We start from the raw sequence: 17,379 nt of genomic DNA, 5'->3' as shown, positions 1-17,379 counted from the left end.
GCAGCTATTATAATTTTCAGCTTTGACCAGCAGTGAGCAGCAGCAGGCATTTGGAAATATTATTGCTCCTGAACAAACCTCAAGCCTCAGACATTCTCAGGATCCTTGGCCTTTGACAATGGCTAATACCACATTACATTTCCACTGGCTGGAAAATGAGTATCAGCCCACTTATTTATAGAGGGAAAAGGAGTGTGACAATTGTCCTGGTAGTCCTTCGTGAATGTTCACAACAATCAGAGGCTTTCTGTACAGCCACCAAGGAAGAGTTCTCTCTCTGGCCTGGATGAAATCATTGCAAGGTCATCAGAGTTCACAATGCTCATCTTGCTCACAGTACTACTTTCCAGTATCAGTGGGTGCTGTCTAGAATGGTCATGATGGGAGCAAGTCTATAGCTAAGGTTGTGGTGGTCCACTGCAGCTACAGAGGTGTCTGCACAGTTAGGTCCCAGAGTCAAAACAGCTGGCTGCCATGAAGGCAGTGTGACTAGTTGCCCATAAGAGGCTGCTTTCCTGGAATGACCTCTGCCACGCACACCAGAGCAGGACCTGTAAAATGTTTTAATCTTTCATAGAAAGTATCTATAGGGTGTGTACAATAAAGGCTTAACAAAATTTCAATATGGAACTAACTAATGTTTGTTTTTTTTGTTTTTTGTTTTTTTGTTTTTCGAGACAGGGTTTCTCTGTGGTTTTGGAGCCTGTCCTGGAACTAGCTCTTGTAGACCAGGCTGGTCTCGAACTCCCAGAGATCCACCTGCCTCTGCCTCCCGAGTGCTGGGATTAAAGGCGTGCGCCACCACCTCTCGGCCTAACTAATGTTTATAGTATTTATTTAACAGTGCTTACCTACTGCCTCAGTGTCCCATGGGGAGGTAGGTCCCTCTGATCTATGTTCTAGGACTCCCAACAGACTGTTCTTTTGTGATTGGGTGTCCTTTTCTGGTTTTGGTTGCTGTTTCCTTCTCGGATAGGCCTCACCATTCTATGTACCCTTGACTGGCTTGGAGCTTGCTATGTAACCCAAACTGGCTTCAAACTGACAGAGATCTACCTGCCTTTTACCCCGGGTGTTGAAGGGGTATTAAAGGGTTAAAGGCATGTGCCATCAAGCCTAGCTTATGTGGCTATTTTGAGCATTAAATTTATTTTGTATACAGGGTTCTGTTTTCATGTATGCCTGCAGTCTAGAAGATGGCAAAAGATCTCATAACAGATGGTGGTGGCTGGGAACTGAACTCAGAACCTCTAGAAGAACAGCCAGTGTTCTTAACCACTGAGCTATCTTTCCAGTCTGATCATTAAATTTTTGAAGCAATAAATCTGTTTTTTTCAAGAAACTGCTTCTGTTACTGTACTCCTTCAATTACACATCACTGCAAAAAGTGGGGAGGCAATGGCATAATAAAGAGGGAGGTGCATGCTGAATTGTGGTACCATGTAACAGTAGTTTCAAAGACCATTTTATGGATTTAAATATATTGTACAAATATAAATATTGGTGGACAGGGTAACAGCCCAATTGGTAGGTATTTGTTTATCTTATACAAAGCCCCAAGATTCACCCTCAGTATTGCATAAACCAGGTGTAATGGAGCACACCTGTAATCTCAACAATTTAGAGTTGGAAGCAGACTTATAAATTCAAGGTCATCCTTAAGAGTTCAAGCCCAGCCTGGAATATATAAGACTCTGTCTCAAAAGGAAGGTAGGAGGTGCTCTTCCAGAGGACTCAAGCTTAATTCCCAGCACTCACAATGCAGCTCAAAACTCTCTATGACTCCAGTTCCAGGTAATCTAACACACTCTTCTGGCCTCTAAGAGTTCTTGGGTTTCCCAGGCTGGGCCTGAACTCTATGAGCTCCAGCTATCCTCCTACCTCAGTGTCCCAAGGGGCTGGACCACACCCATCAGCACTGCAGCTGTTGATCTCTAGAACTGTGTATGGGACCCAGATCCCTAACTCTCTCTCACTGCCAAGCAGGGTGGAATGGACTAGGAAGTGTCAAGTTAAGGCTGTGTTGTGAACTGTATTACTGGTATCGGCAATGTCCAGACCTGAGGGCCAGTGTGGGAACAATGTCTGTGCACCCATGCTCAAATCAGCATCGGAGTCACCAACTCTTCTCTTTTCTTTTTTTGTTTTTTGCTTTTCAAGACAGGGTTTGTCTGTGTTGTAGCTCTGGCTGTCCTGGAACTCACTGGTCTCAGAATCATACAGATCCACTTGCCTCTGCCTCCCAAGTGCTGGGATTAGAAACAATACAGAGACTCTCTGATGAGGAATAAACAGGATGTGGTGTACATACACTTTGGAATGTTTAGCCTCAAAAAGGAAGGGAATTGTGACATTTTGAATTATGACATGGATGAATCCTGAATGTAACGAAATGCCATAGACTATATAATACATACAACAGAAATGCCACAGACTATATAATACATACAACAGAAATTCACATCTCCTTTGGAGGTTGAAAAGTCCAAGATGGAGCTGTTTCTGAAATGGTGTTCATATGTGCCTGCAAGAGGAAGGCTGTCCTCACACAGCCAGAGATCAAGAGGAAAATTCTGTGAAGCTTCTTTTACAGGGGTATTAATGTGTTCTTTGCTGAATTTAATCACACTTCCATAAAGAACTTCTCAATACTACAAACGAAGATTGGGTTTTAACACAAATTTTGCAGAGGACATTCAAACCATGGCAAAATGCAATTAATTACTTCCCTCATTGCTGTCACCAAATACCCAACAAGTAACTTAACAGAAGAAGGATTCATTTCAGCTTACAGGTATGGCAGCAAGAGCATGAGACACCTGGGAACACTAAGCAGAAGGAGATGAATGCTGGTGCTCAGTTCATTTTCTCCCTTTCATTCAGTCTGGGACCCCAGTCCATGGAAATGGCAGTGCTCACATTTGGGGCGGAGCTTCCCTCCTCAGATAAACCTTTTTATCTATCTATCTATCTATCTATCTATCTATCTATCTATCTATCCATCCACCTATTTTTATGTGTATGGTTGTTTTGCCTGCATGTGTATCCAGAAAAACGCATCAGATTCCCTGGAACTGGAGTTGCAGATGGTCATGAGCTGTCATGTGGATGCTGAGAATCAAACCTAGGTCCTCTGCAAGAGCAGCCAGTGCTCTTAACCACTGGCTCTCCAGCCCCAGTGGTTAAAAACCTTTTTGGAAAACATCCTCACAGACATACCTAGAGGTATATTTCCATGGTGATTCTAGATCCCATCAACCTGATGATCAAGATTAACCAATGTGCAATTATTATGCTAGGTGAACAAGCCAGTCCTAAGAATAGTGCCAGCAGATCCTATAAGGTATGCAGACTCACGACCAAGACTTTATAGGGACGGTGGTTATCGAGCTAGAAAGAATAGGAAGAATGAGGAGCTGGGGTTTAAGAGGAACAGTTCTATTTAAGATGAAAACTATTTAGAAATGGATGCTGGCGATAGTTGCATAGCACCATGACTGTACTGAGTGCTACAGAACTGTACACTTAAATGTTAAGTGTCGTATGTACTCTGACATAACATAAAAGAATTTAAGGAGATCTGGGTATGAATTTCTCTCCAAGCATCAGTAACTTTTCAGAGAAATCACAACCATCATGGAAACAGCTGCATTACTGTTTATTGAACTTTACCTTGCTTACAGTGACAAATAAAGATTACCTACTGTCTGAGTCTGGTGCCATCTCTCTAAACACGAGATTCGGACACTAACACATACATTTGCTCCCTCTGTAATTTTAAGGCATCTTTGAATCACAAAATTTAGTCAGATGATGTCCTGAATGATGGATTCTGATCTCTCCTGCTGTGGGTGGATTTCCCCAGACCTCATCCACGGTGTGTCTGACATCACTTCCCCAGAGAGGCCAGGTAGGCATACCAGAACAGAGCTGCTATGTTGGCAAAGAGCACCCGGAACTGCCAAAAGAACAGTCATCAGCCCATGGTGAGTGGGAATCTTGACCACATCCCTCACACATCAGTCACCCAAGATGAAACTCATTCCTCCAACTGTTTGTTGCTTGATCTATCTTACCTCCCCACTATTGAATGTCCTGAGCCTTTAGTTTGGATTTGGGAGGATCCAGCAGAGGTTGGAGTACAAATCATCCTCTCCTAATAATGTTCTTGCTGTGACTTGGCCTCAGCCCAATATACATCACTGTCCCAGTACCTAATCATCTGGACTTACCCAACCTCAAAGCACCTTCAGTCAGGCGCTCTCTTTTCCAGGAAGACAGTTCTGTGACAGTACCAATCTGTTCCTGTCTTCCTAATTATGAGTCTTTGGCACTAGGGCACAAAGCAGTGCTTAACAATACTTGCTGCATAACGTCCTTTCCCCTTAAACATTCCTCTGCAACTATCTAAAATTAGAATCTTAACCCTAACCTCATAGCCCTGCTCGGAAGCAGTTTTCTGGCCTTTTCATTCCTCAACCCTCCAATCCCTCTCTACTTTTTCAGGATGCCTTCGGGTCTGTGGCCCTCATGTACACACTGGGAAGGTCTTTCTTCACTATCTCTTTGTGACTCTGAGTGTAGGTTCTAGTACTATGAGTACAACTGTCCCAGGCCCATACTAAGAAGGTTTAGTCTTTACCCTGAAACTTTCTTTACTTCCTTCCAAACCTGTAATCACCCTTTTCTGCTCAGACCTAGAGAGGCCAAGTAGTCTTGACCATTCATGTTAGCTCTCTGCAATCACAGAGAAAGGGCTTCCACATAAGCACTACTCTGCACTCATCCAGGGGAACCCCATTTTTCCACCTCTTAAGGTGGCTCCAGAAGACTCTCTTTGTGGACCTGAATGTCCACCCATTCCAGAGGGATGTGCATAACACAGTCTTCTAAACATGACACTTTCTCTGGCCTCAAGACTCCTGGCTTCCTGGCCATTTCTTTCCATCTTCAAATGTCTCAGGAACATTTTCCAGACTTGTGATTTGTTCTCCGTCTCTTCCCGAGCTGATGTGGAATTCCTGGTCCTCCTGCCTCTGCTTTCAGAGTGAAGGATTACAGGCCCTAGCATGCCTAGCTTGAATTGTGTGCTTCCTACTCATTCTCCAAAGCAATCTACCTTTAGCTCCTAGTCCATCCCAATATGATAAACCAGATACTTGTGGCATTTTGTTTTGTTTTGAATTTCCCACTATTTCTGCTAGGGTTACCAGCCCTTTGTTATATTCTAAACGTTTGCTGGTTTTCTCCTACTTTGTGGTCTGTGTGATATATGAATACATATGCAAATGTGGGTGGTAGGTATATGTGCATGTTAAGTAATGCATATGTAAATATGAAGTGAGCATGGGTGGGTGCTCTATGTGTGTGTGTGTGATATAAAGTGAGGCCTATATATGGAATGATGTGCATGTAGTGTGTATGGACTTGTGTGTATAATGTGCTCTCTCACTCATTAATTCTCTCTTCCCTTCCCTGTGTATGTGTGCATAATGTGGTGGTCTGTGTAGAGTGTGGTCTACATGGCATGTATATTTGTAGTATATACAGTGTATGTGTATGCAGACTGGACAACCTCCCCCTTCTTCTACCCAATGGGAGTCCTTTGTTGACCCTACTCTGTTCCTCCTTCTTCAGTGGCCCCTAGTTTGTGAGCTCCCTGTAGGAAATATGCTTAACAGAGAACAGAAGAGGGTTAAGTTCCTGGCATAAACTAAGGCTGGTTATCCAAGAGAGGTCTGTTTGGAAGGATGGCCATGGTTGGCAACTTGGAAGTCATAAGGTTCCCCATCTTTTCCTTCTTCAGTGTACACAGACCTAGCTCCTGGGCTTGAAACTTGGCAGAGGTACCAAGTACCAATTCTTCCATCAGGGTAGAACAAGACCCAGAGCAAGAGGAAGAATGCCCTGGGGGAAAGAAAAGTCTGCATCTCTGAGGGCTCTTCTCCCCTAGAATTCAGCAGAATCCTGCCACTCACTGTATAGAATTACTGGGACTGTGAATCCTTCCATTTGCAGAGAAGTCTTAGGAAAACATGGGGATGAGTCTGGCACAGGACAGGTGCTCTATAGCAACCTGAAGCAGTGCACAAGTGATAGCATCTGAGGAACACTGAACCAGCTGGGTAGTGGTGGTGCACGCCTTTAAACCATCACTTAAGAGAGGCAGGGAGCTCTCTATAAGTTCAAAGCCAGACTGTTCTACAGAGCAAGTTTCAGGACAGAGAAGGCTACACAGAGAAACCCTGTCTCGAGAAACAAAACAAACAAGCAACAAAATAACAAAGCAAAACAAAAAAACTCTCGAAACCCCTGACTACTCTTTTCCTGTGCTCTCCACTGCTCAGTGGTCAGGTTCACCCATCCTTCAGCAGGCAGTGTCCACAGCAGCACCTGTGTGCCTACAAGCACTGAAATTCTCCCAGTTATCCCCAAGGGGCCTTCTCTTTGAATAGCCAGCCCCTTGAAGACCCTGTTTATGCCAGGGTCTTCCTACTTACCTGCTCTACTTCACAGCTGCCTGCTCCCTCTGAGTCCAATGAACCCAGATTGTTTCAGTTACTAGAAAACACTTGAATTTGCTCAATGGGGATGAAACAGCTGCACAGGAGTCCCTGTGTAGTTTTGCAGCGATGAATCCAGAGCTCATGGACACTGAGCAGGAGTGGACCAGAACTCCAGAAACAGAGGAATATATGGCTTGAGAGCAGTACCACTTGTTAGAAAAAATGACAAAGACCCCAGTGAAGACAGGCAGGTCTCACCTGCAGGGGCACATAGTTGATGTTAATGAACTGCAAGGGCGTCCACATCCTCCAGTTCATTTGCAGTGCAGGCCAGAAGCCACTCCTCATCTTGGCGGCAAAGGCACTGGCATCCTTCCCCTGCCAGGAAGATAAGGGAAACTGTAAGTGGTTCCTCCAGCCATAGCAGGTGTAATGTGGCCCCTTGACCTGGACAGTGATTTGTAAAACCTGTTTATATTATAAAACACACCTGCACTCACTACCCTGCAGCTAAGAGGAGTCACAATTTAGGTGGAAAATCTTCAGTTACAACACCTCAGTGGCAAACTGTCTCTTGCACTGCATGGTGTCTGTCCCAATTAGCTCCTTATAGCAATCTGATGATGACCAGTGCTGGGGCCAGACTGAGGGCTCGGTTATCAAGGCTTCCTACATTAACTGCCAAAGGTGATGAATTTCCAGTCAAAACTTGTCAATTTTTAAAAGATGGCCCCCACGAAATGTTATCTGAAAGAATAAATATATTAAGAGTAACCACACTGGCTGGGTGGTGGCAGCGCAGGCCTTTAATCCCAGCACTTAGGAGGCAGATGCAGGCAGATCTGAGCTCTGAGTTTGAGGCCAGCCTGGTCTACAGAACAAGTTCTAAGACTGCCAGGAACTACACAGAGAAACCCTGTCTTCAAAAAACAAACAAACAAAAAACCAAAACAACAAAACAACAACAAAAAAGGAGTAACCACATTGAAAAGAATAGAAGCACCTGCCTTTCCCATAGTTGTTTTTTAAAATACTGTAAAATTATGGCAGTGGTGGCACACTTTAATCCCAGCACTTAGGAGGCAGAGGCAGGCGGATCTCTGTGAGTTTGAGACCAGCTGGGTCTACAGAGTGAGTTCCAGGACAGCCAGGGCTACACAGAGAAACCCTGTCTCGAAAAAAAATTATGGTAATTAAGACAATCTGTAAGCCATAGTAAAAAACCCAACAAAACAAAATAATACAAAAACCAAAACTACATGCAATGAAAGTGAAAATCTAGGGAAAGAACCAAGTCTAAATAATGGACTGAATGTATAAAAGTATGAAATTATTTTGAAATATTGGAGATTTCAGTAAGTGGGAGACAATATGCAACGTAAGCGCAAAAAATGGAAACAGAAGTCTATTCCCTGTAAACAAAAACAAAACTCAAAAGATAGAAGGGAAAGCATAGATTATTTTTCTTGGTATCTTATCAAGACATATCAAACATGGGCTAGAGTGCTGAGAGCCAAGCCAGGTGCTTTTTCCCTGAAGCCCTGAAGTATAAGAATGCAGTTCTTTCTCTAAAATCACAGAACCAGCAATGGCTTGGGGCCGGGGGCTAGGGCCTTGGGGGAGCTACGGCTCTGGATCCTAAGAAATTAATTCTTTCCATCTAAAGGGGCTATGGTTGTTAGTCCCAAGCCTGTTTTGTGCTCTGTCTGTGACGCTCTGTCTCATTCCCCCTCCCCCCGAAACCTGTATATAAGTTGTGGCTCTCCTTAACAAACTTGCTTGCATGAGCTGTCTGCTTATGAAGGACCTCCTGGTCCCAATTTTCCTATCTTCTTTATTTTCTCTTCCCTGATCCTCCCCCTTATGACCCTATTACTTATGAACAACCTGCTGGTCCAGGTCAGAGGCTAAGAGCACTGCTTCTCTACCAGAGAACCCCGGTTTGATTCCCAGCAACCACATGGAGGCTCACAATTGTCTGTAACTCTAGTTGTAGGAGATCCAGTGTCCTCTTCTGACTTTCATGGGCACCAAGCAAGCATATGACATACATGCAGGCAAAACACTCATACACATAAAATACAAACATCAAAAAGTTGAAGAAAAAAACAAAATCACTAGAAAATATTAAGAATATTTCTACTATCTTTCTATCAGAGAATCCAAAGGGGAAAGAGTACCAAAGCAGAATATGAAGTTTTAAAATTTCTGTGTGGAAATACAAACACACACTACTTTATTTATACAAGTTTACATTTTACCTTTATATAAACACTTAAACTTACATGAAAGTTTGAAACACCTAAAAAATGGAAAACTTACTTGCTATTTGTATTCGTGAAAAAGGACTGTTAATTCTTAATATATCCAAACACACAAGTTAATATAAGAAAAAAATGGCACGATGGTACACATCTGTAAATTCAGTACTTGGGAGCTGGCGGCAGGAGGATTGAGAATCTGAGGTCATCCTTGGCTACATGGCAAGTTCAAGGCCATCCTAGGCTACATGAAACCCTGTCTCAAAATGTACCCTGCCACAGGGCTAGAGAAATGGCTCAGAGGTTAAGAGCATGGGCTAGGCCTCCAGAGATCCTGAGTTCAATTCCCAGCAGTCACATGTTGGCTCACATCCATCTTAATGAGATCTGGTGCCCTTTTCCGGCCTGCAGGCATACATACAGGCAGAACACTGTATAGATAATGAAAGCAAGAAAGCAAGAAAGCAAGCAAGCAAGCAAGCAAGAAAGAAAGAAAGAAAGAATTTCCATAAAAGAAGCGATGTTGTCCAGGCGGTGGTGGTGCACACACAGCACTCAGAAGGCAGAGACAGATGAATCTCTGCATTCTGAGGCCAACCTGGTCTACAGAGCAAGTTCTAGGACAGGCTCCAAAAACCCTGTCTTGAAAAACTAAAAAGAAGAAAAAAAAAAAAAAAAGCCAAGTTCATGGAATACACAGCATATGGTATATAAAGTGTTTGACCCTATAAATAATGGTAAACAAATTAAAATACTTTCCATCTGATAGTTACAAATCCTTTTTGAAGGATTTTGCAACAATCAGGCAACCTTAAGATTTTTGTAGCACAGATCTATTTGGTAAAGCCATGTGTTAGTTTACTTTATTTATTTATTTATTTATTTATTTATTTATTTTTTGGTTTTTCGAGACAGGGTTTCTCTGTGGTTTTGGAGCCTATCCTGGAACTAGCTCTTGTAGACCAGGCTGGTCTCGAACTCACAGAGATCCGCCTGCCTCTGCCTCCCGAGTGCTGGGATTAAAGGCGTGCACCACCACCGCCCGGTACTTTTTATATTTTTATTTATTTGTATTTGGAGACAGGATCTCACCTTGCAGTCCAGGATGACCTTGAAATTGTGGCAATCTTCCTTTCTCAGCCTCCTGAGTATATCAATTACAGGCATAATAAGCCACTAAGCTTGGTATAGAATCATATTAGTACAGAAAATATACAAGTAAAAACAAAAACATAACTCTATAAAAGTTATCAAAATATTTGGAAACCAATTCTATGATAGAGTAGTACACATCCCTCTTTGACAACAGATGTGGTGACAGGACCATATGTAACAACTGTCACGTGAATTATATAGTTTATGACTTCTACTAGAGAGGCACTATTAACACTCCTGTAGTCTGTTTCCTAGGTTCACAAGGGAAAATAGAAAGCTGAAGAATAGCGAGATGGCTCAGCAGGCAACAGTACTTGCTGTTAAGCATGATGACCTGAGACCCACATAGTGGAAGGAAAGAACCAACTCTTTTGATCTCTACACACGTCCTTTAGTACATACACGCCCATACACATGCACTCAAGAGAAATCAGGGAAACAGTATTTGCTGGACATGACAATGCTATTGTACACATCAACACAAAGTAGCTTTGGCAACATGTATAATACACAAACACAATCAAGCCAGGAAATCACAGTATGGAGTAACTGGAATTAATGGCTGCTGGGAAGGGAAAGTCAGTTGAGTTTTTTTGGTTTTGAGTTTTTGGTTTCTTTTCAAAGATGCAGTCCCTGCAAGGTCTATATCCATGCACATACAGGCAGTACTAAGTAAACACAGTAGGTTTTTAAAAAGAACACATGAAGTCAGGTGGTAGTGGCACACGCATTTAGTCCCAGAACTTGAGAGGCAGAGGCAGGCAGATCTCTGTGAGTTCAAGGTCAGCCTGGTCTACAAGAGATAGTTCCAGGACAGCTAGGACTGTTACACAGATATCTCGAAAAAACAAAACAAAACAAAACAAGAACACATGAAGTTGGGAAGGAAAAGTAGTGTGGGAACAGGGGTGGTTTTGATTAAAACACATTAGATTCATGTATGAAATTCTAAGATAACAAAGAAGGAAGGAGGGAGGGAGGGAGGGAGGGAGGGAGGGAGGGAGGGAGGGAGGGAAGGAAGGAAGGAAGGAAGGAAGGAAGGAAGGAAGGAAGGAAGGAAGGAAGGAAGGAAGGAAGGAAAAGCAATACAAGTTCAGACCTTGAGGCCCACCCTAGGAAGGGGGCTACCAATAAATCTGTTAACTGGAGATACAGCAAGTGCCAGAAGAAACACCCACCTCCAACAAGTTAATGATGAGGAAGAACAGCAGCAGAAAAGCTGGTGCAAAGAGCAGGCGATCCAGAAGGAGCCTCTTGACAATGGCCAAGGGAACCTCAGGAGGGATCCAGTACTCCATGAAGAGGTAGAAATAGTGACTCAGTGGACCTGTGATAAAGAATCTGGAGTACCACAGGGGTTTGAGCAGGAATGCAGTTCTTTCTACATTTCCTTCTTTGGTTCAGCCTCACACCAAGATTCCCCTCAGATCCTAAGCTCTCTTCTTCCCCCAAAGTATTTACTGACCACACAAATTTGTATAGACCTCTTTCAATCAGTTTCAGGCTGTCTTTCTGCCTGAAAACACTGAAGTTACTTTGTCAGTTCCTGTACTTGGTCGGCTGGCAGTCATGATGATGGTTCTGGCTAAGATATATGTTCAGCTGACTCCTCTGTATTCCAGGCCATTATGTTATCTGTCCACATCTGTGCCCACAGGTCTAACAGGCTCTAAGAAGTAAACAGACATAACCCAGCCTGGCCAACTGTGAGCCAAGAAGTGACCAGAAGTGAGTTTCACAAAGCACAATAATACAGAGGGGCAGGAACCAAGGTCTTTCAATTCCAACAACCAAAGTCTGTAAAGAAGGCTTTCAATTGCACTTTCCCATACCACTGTGGGCTACAGTAGGGCCAACAACTGAAGTTTTTGGCAGACTAATACCTAGTGAGAGGGTTGAATGCCTTAGCTGTTGTTGTTACTTGACAAAGTATGGGAGACATGGCTTTATAAACATTATAGTAAATGACTCAAATTATTATTCTTGGAAGCTTTTATGAGATTAAGACTGAGTCTCAGTTAGTAGAGTACTTCCAAAGCATGCCAAGAAACCTTGGGGTTGATTCCCAACACTACAACAAACAAAAACTAGGTATGGTGGTACACACCTATAATCCCAGCATTCAGGAGACAGAGGCAAATGGTTCAAGGGATATTATGAGACCGTCTCAGTATGTCTTTCTTACACACACACACAAATAGTGATTCTGATTATTTATTTTAAATTTATTTATTTCTTGAGACAATATCCCACCGTAGCTTTGTCTGACCTGAAACTCACTACACAGATAAGGTTGGCCTCTCAGGTACTGGGATCAAAGACATGTACCATCACGCCCAGCCAAATGATGGCAATGAGTGATGTCTAAGTGGAGATGTACATGAAGTTATGAGTTTAATCCTAACACCACACACACACACACACACACACACACACACACAAAGGTTTTTTGTTTTTAATCATTCTAACTGAAAAGACTTTCGAATCATCTAGACATCTTTCTTATTAGTGCTGGCCAAAGAGCTCAAGGTGGATTATGTTTTAAAGGCAGATCTCCCGACATAGCAAGTCCAGGTCTGGAACTTGTGGCAATCCCATACTGCCTTGGCCTCCAAAGGGCTAGAGCTACAAGCCTATGTCGTTACATCCAGTCTCTGATGCTTTTTTGTTTTGTTTTGTTGTTTTGTTTTGTTTGAGACAGGGTCTCACTATGTAGCTCTGGCTGTCCTAGAACTCACTATGTAGACCAGGCTAGTCTCAAACTCACAGAGATCCACCTGTCTCTGTCTCTCAAATGCTGGAATTAAAGGAGTGCGCCACTACGCCCGGCTCTCTGATGTTTCTTACAGAATTAGTTTCTCTTTTGGTTTTTTAATTTTATTTTCTAGTTTCTGTGCATGGATGTTTTGCTGGTAGGTATGTCTGTGCGCCATATATGTGTCTGATGCTTTATGACGTCAGAAGAGATAATCAGATCCCTTGGAACTGGAGTTAAAGATAGTTGTGAACTGCTGTGTGGGAGCTGGGAATCAAACCTGGGCTTTCTACAAGAGCAGTCAGTGCTCTTCACGTCTGAGCCATCTCTCCAACCCCAGAATTAGGTTTTCAAACCAAAGTATTCCAAAGCCTTGATGCTGGCAGCCAGCTTTGCTGTGTTCAGTCTGCAGAGGTGAGCCAACTCTTGGTGGCGCTTACCCATAAACTAAATATCTGAGAAGCCCTCTGACATCTAGGCTTTGAGAGTCTTTTTTCTGTTTCTTCTCAATCATCTGGGCCAGAAGGTTCCCAAGGGCTGACAAGATGCCACTGTGAAGGAATAGAAAATCAGAAATGAGTAACAGACCCAAAGGCATGCATGGCAACAACAGAGCTGCTGTAAGACCTTGCTATGGATCGTGGGATGAGTCCTTACTAAAGCAGCTTGCAGGCAAAGCCCCTAATGGTCTCTATAGGACAACCTAAAACCAGAGACACAAGCGAGCATAGTGAGAGCGCCACCTGTTGGGCTCATGCCTTCCAACACTCCCACTGCTGCTCCACTGAAGGCGTGGGTGTAAAGGGCGAGACTACGGATTCCCATGAGAACACTTCTGTAGCTGGCTGTGGTCCATGGGCTGTACACATCTGGATGGGCTGACACCTGTATGCAGTTTTTAAAAATGTTTGAAATGGGGCAGAAGTCATCAGGGATTTTTCTTTTTCTTTATTTTTCTTTTGACTTGCAAAACAAGTCAGAAAACCTGCTAGACAAATTCTAAAAGAGCTGTAACACTTCTGTAGTATTTCTGTATAAATTTACACTCCTAAAGTAAAATTTCTGGTAAAAAGACAGGGTCAGTTGCTTCTTAAAGTTGAGTCTTGTCTTAGTTTCTTTTCATATGGCTGTGACAATAGCTGTCAAAAGCAACTTAAGAGGGCAATGTTTATTTCAGTTCCACAGTTCAAGGGTACAGGCCATGGTGGCAGCAAAGTTAAAGCAGCAGGAGGTTGAAGCACTGGTCACAGCACACCCAAAATCAAGAAACAGAAAGAATGAGCAGGGTGTAGTGGTGCACACCTTTAACCCCTTAATCTCAGCACCCACGAAGCAGAGACAGGCAAATCTCTGTTGATTTCTAAGCCAGGCTGGTCTACTGGGGAGTTCCAAGACAGCCAGGGCTACACAGAGAAGTCTTATCTCAAAAAACCAAGGAGAAAGAGTGTAGCATGTCTAAAAAAAAACCAGAGACAGACATTGGGGTTCAACCTGAAGTTCAGAAAAGCAAAACAGCCAGACACTGGCTCTTACGTCTACCCCAGTCCAAAATGGTGATCTGCTTCCAGGAATCCTCAGAATGAGACTGTGTCTGAGAGCTGTCTTATATTCCTCTCCAGTGCTGGGATTAAAGGCATGCACCACTACCACCCAATTTCTATGGCTAACTAGTGTGGCTACTGGGATTAAGGGTGTGTGTTACCACTGCCTAGTCTATGAGGCTGTCCAGTGAGGCTGTTTTACTCTCTGATGTCCAGGCAAGCTTTATTATTAAAACACAAATGAAATATCACAGAGAGAGAGAGAGAGAGAGAGAGAGAGAGAGAGAGAGAGAGAGCGCCAGAGAGACTGAGCCATAGACAAGGTATTCTGCTCAGCGAGCTTCAAGTCAAGGATCTCAAGCAAGAAGGGTGCCACCCATAGTGGGCAGATCTTCCCACCTCAATTAAGGTAATCAAAACAATCCCTTACTGGCATGCATAAAGGCCCATCTCCCAGGTGATTCTAATTTTTATCAAGTTGACAATTGCCATTAACTATCACAAATCTATAAGCTGTCTTCTAAAAACTATAAAATCCCAAGCTTTTAGTGTGGTTCATAAGGACCCCTTTGACCCAGCCCTTGGTTACCTCTTCCCATCCACACCCCGTTTTCATTGTCTCCACCTGCACAGTCCTCTTGACCCTCTCCAACACGCACTGAGCTCCTGCCTCAGAACTTCTGCACTGTGAACTCCTGCTTCTCTTCTGTGTGCTTCTGATCAATGTCAACAACACAAGAAAACTTCCCCATCTGCTCTAGGTTACATATTTATCCCCTGCCTTTTCGTTGTTGTTGTCTAGTTCTTCTTAGCTCCATGAGAGAAAAGGCCCACATAACTATTTTAACCACAGCAATATGTCCAGCACACAGGAAGAACTCTGTACATACTATGAGAGTCTAAATCAAAAGAGGACAAACATAAAATTCGCTAACAAAAATTAACAGAAACCGGAATAGTTAAGAAATCGAACGATGTAGATCAAAGGGCAAAGAGCAGAGCTCACCAGCAACAGTGCTTAGCACTCAGGGTTGGACTGGTTGTCCCTAGCTCCCTGGGATTCATAAGATTCAAACTGCAAAGGCTACTTACTGCTTAGGACCCAATACACAAACAGCATTTCCTGGCTAAGCAGAATTTTGGGCGCACCTTGACGTAGGACTTTGTCACTCACATTCATGCTGGGACAACTTTAATACAGTTCCTCATGTGGTGACCCCCAAACCATAACACTATTTTCATTGCTACTTCATAACTGTAATTTTGCTACTGTTATGAATAGTAAAGTAAATAACTGATATACGACCCCTGTGAAAGCGTCATTGGACCTCCCCACACCCAAGGGGTCACGGCCCACAGGTTGAAAACCACTGCCTCACAGGCTGTAATTGCGCAGCCTCATCTGCCGGCGCCCTTTCCTTTACCCTGCCCTGCGCCAGTCCCTCCCTACTGGCGCCCGTCCTTTCCACTCCTCCTCCCCGCGTGAACCCACCTGCTGACGGCTTTGGTAAACACCGGATACAGCTTTAGGAGCAGCAAGTATTGGGCGAGCGCTCGCCGCGGAAGCGACCCGAATTCGGATTCCGCTCGCAGTCTTGACGCAGCTGGTGCCATCGCCGTCCCAGCTCTAAGTAATCCCCGGCGCTCACCGAACAGCGGGCCATCAGGCAACCGGCCCAGGGCACCGGGCCCAGGGCACAAGGCAGGGACAACCTGACATTTCCTAACCTCCCACTGCCCCCAGCGCGCCCGGCCGACCCCGCCGCGCGCACGGCTCGCCGCCACATATTTTCCCCCGGTCCCTGTGCCCCACCCTCCGTGCTCTGGGGCCCATTGGAGAGCCGAGGGCTGGGCGGGGCGGGGTGGGGCGGGTCCTGTGCCAAGTCTGCCCGACGCCTGAGAGCCCTGCCTTCTCATTGGCCGGAGCTTTGATCTCGCGAGAGTAGGTGAGAGCGCGCCAAATTCTCCCCGGAGCGTGAGGAAACTTGTGAGCAGCGCAATGGTCCTCAGGAACAGCGGACGTCGGCTCGCTGAACCTGGCGCGGACAGCGAAGGCAGCCGGTGAGAGCCGGCGTCCTGCCGCGAAGGGAGCCAGCTTGAGCGGGTGCCGTGTCGGGTGGAGCGGCGGTGTGGGTGCGCGGTCAGCCTGGGCGGACAGGGCGGGCTCCCGCCTTCCCCGTGTGTGTTTCTGTAGCGTTATCGAGATGCCAACTCACTCCGTAGCCCAGGCTGCATCTCTAGACGTATTTGTGCCTGTTATGTGACTTTACTATAGGAGAACGTCTGTTTTCATCAAACAAGGAGGAAACAGGGAACCAAAAAAAAACCTGTTTATTGGGATTCTCAAAGAAACCTCAGTTACTCATGGGCACCTGCACCACCAAAAGTCCCAACACTCATGCATCAGCAGGAGATTAGAGTACGGGGACAAAAAACAACAACAACAACAACAACAACCAGATGTGTGTATCTTATGTTGAGATTGGTAACACTGCCTAGTGGCAGAAACAGTTGGGTTTGCTGTGAGACGATTCTGAGACATCAGAATGGGAGCCCTAGTTAAGCAGAAACCCTTCCCAAAACTTAGTGGTGTTAGAGTGTTTTCCTAGCATGTATGTGAAGCCTTGGGTTTGATGTACAACATCTCCATGACAGCTATGGTAATTGATCTGGACCAGCAGGTAGTTTAGTAACAGGTTCCCGAGAAAGCGATGACCAGGGGATGAGAAGAAAGTTCAAGATTAGGACGTCTCCCGCAATCTGATGGCTCATGTGAGCAAGTTTATTAAGTACAACATCAGCCAGGCAGTAGTGGTACATGCATGCATTTAATACCAGCACTAGAGACAGATGAATCTCTCTAAGTCTGAGGTCAGCCTGGTCTACAGAGTGAGTTCCAGGACAGCCAAAGCTACACAGAGAAATCCTGTCTCAAAAAAAAAAAAAAAGTACAGCATCTAATTTACAGGTTTGTGGGGAGGGGAATGGGACGGTGTCACAGGGCACACAGCAGCCTTGAATTGATAACCTTAGACCCTTTAGGTGGGAAGAGTTGGCTTCTCAGGATCTGCAGTCACAGGCTATTACTTGCTCTATCAAGCTCACCCCTGGCTTACAAAAGTAGCTATGTTCCTTTTCCATACATCAGGGCCTCAGGTAGA

The 17,379-nt window shown here is 44.5% G+C and overlaps 2 protein-coding genes and 1 non-coding gene across 4 annotated transcripts in view; 1 reads left to right on the top strand and 2 right to left on the bottom strand.

Moving 5' to 3' along the window:
• Positions 1 to 3,641: 3,641 nt before the first annotated feature.
• Positions 3,642 to 15,957, bottom strand: Pxmp2 (peroxisomal membrane protein 2). 2 transcript variants are annotated; one of them, XM_057766007.1, is made up of 5 exons: positions 15,711 to 15,957; positions 13,118 to 13,228; positions 9,860 to 9,911; positions 6,765 to 6,884; positions 3,642 to 3,958 (listed from the first exon to the last, which is right to left on the bottom strand). In XM_057766007.1, exons 1-5 carry the CDS (start codon positions 15,830 to 15,832, stop codon positions 3,890 to 3,892), a joined length of 474 nt encoding a protein of 157 aa, XP_057621990.1. In that variant the 5' UTR covers positions 15,833 to 15,957; the 3' UTR covers positions 3,642 to 3,889. The 2 variants fall into 2 exon arrangements, with proteins under 2 accessions (XP_057621990.1, XP_057621989.1); XM_057766006.1 differs by lacking the exon at positions 9,860 to 9,911 and adding an exon at positions 11,101 to 11,263 and having other exon boundaries at positions 15,711 to 15,954.
• Positions 13,636 to 13,696, bottom strand: LOC130872293 (U7 small nuclear RNA). Its single transcript, XR_009056903.1, has one exon. It is a non-coding gene; the product is annotated as a U7 small nuclear RNA (small nuclear RNA).
• A 249-nt stretch (positions 15,958 to 16,206) lies between the features above and the next one.
• The window catches only part of Pole (DNA polymerase epsilon, catalytic subunit), a 53,013-nt gene continuing 51,840 nt past the window's right edge, over positions 16,207 to 17,379 (top strand). The window contains exon 1 of the mRNA XM_057764061.1: positions 16,207 to 16,279. Coding sequence (XP_057620044.1) covers positions 16,218 to 16,279 — 62 coding nt within the window. The 5' untranslated portion in view covers positions 16,207 to 16,217. The remainder of the gene's footprint in view (positions 16,280 to 17,379) is intronic.

This window comes from Chionomys nivalis, chromosome 3 (assembly GCF_950005125.1).
Source record: "Chionomys nivalis chromosome 3, mChiNiv1.1, whole genome shotgun sequence".
Taxonomy (NCBI): Eukaryota; Metazoa; Chordata; class Mammalia; order Rodentia; family Cricetidae; genus Chionomys; species Chionomys nivalis.
This window is presented reverse-complemented; position numbering and strand designations above follow the sequence as displayed.

What these genes read in the sequence shown, in the direction of transcription:
- Pxmp2 (XM_057766006.1), bottom strand. Translation starts at nt 15,832, where the DNA reads ATGGCACCAGCTGCGTCAAGACTGCGAGCGGAATCCGAATTCGGGTCG. An exon ending in CTCAGATATTTAGTTTATGG is followed by an intron (nt 11,264 to 13,117) that starts GTAAGCGCCACC and finishes GTGGTACTCCAG; the next exon opens with ATTCTTTATCACAGGTCCAC. An exon ending in TCATCATTAACTTGTTGGAG is followed by an intron (nt 6,885 to 11,100) that starts GTGGGTGTTTCT and finishes TCTTCCTGGCAG; the next exon opens with GGGAAGGATGCCAGTGCCTT.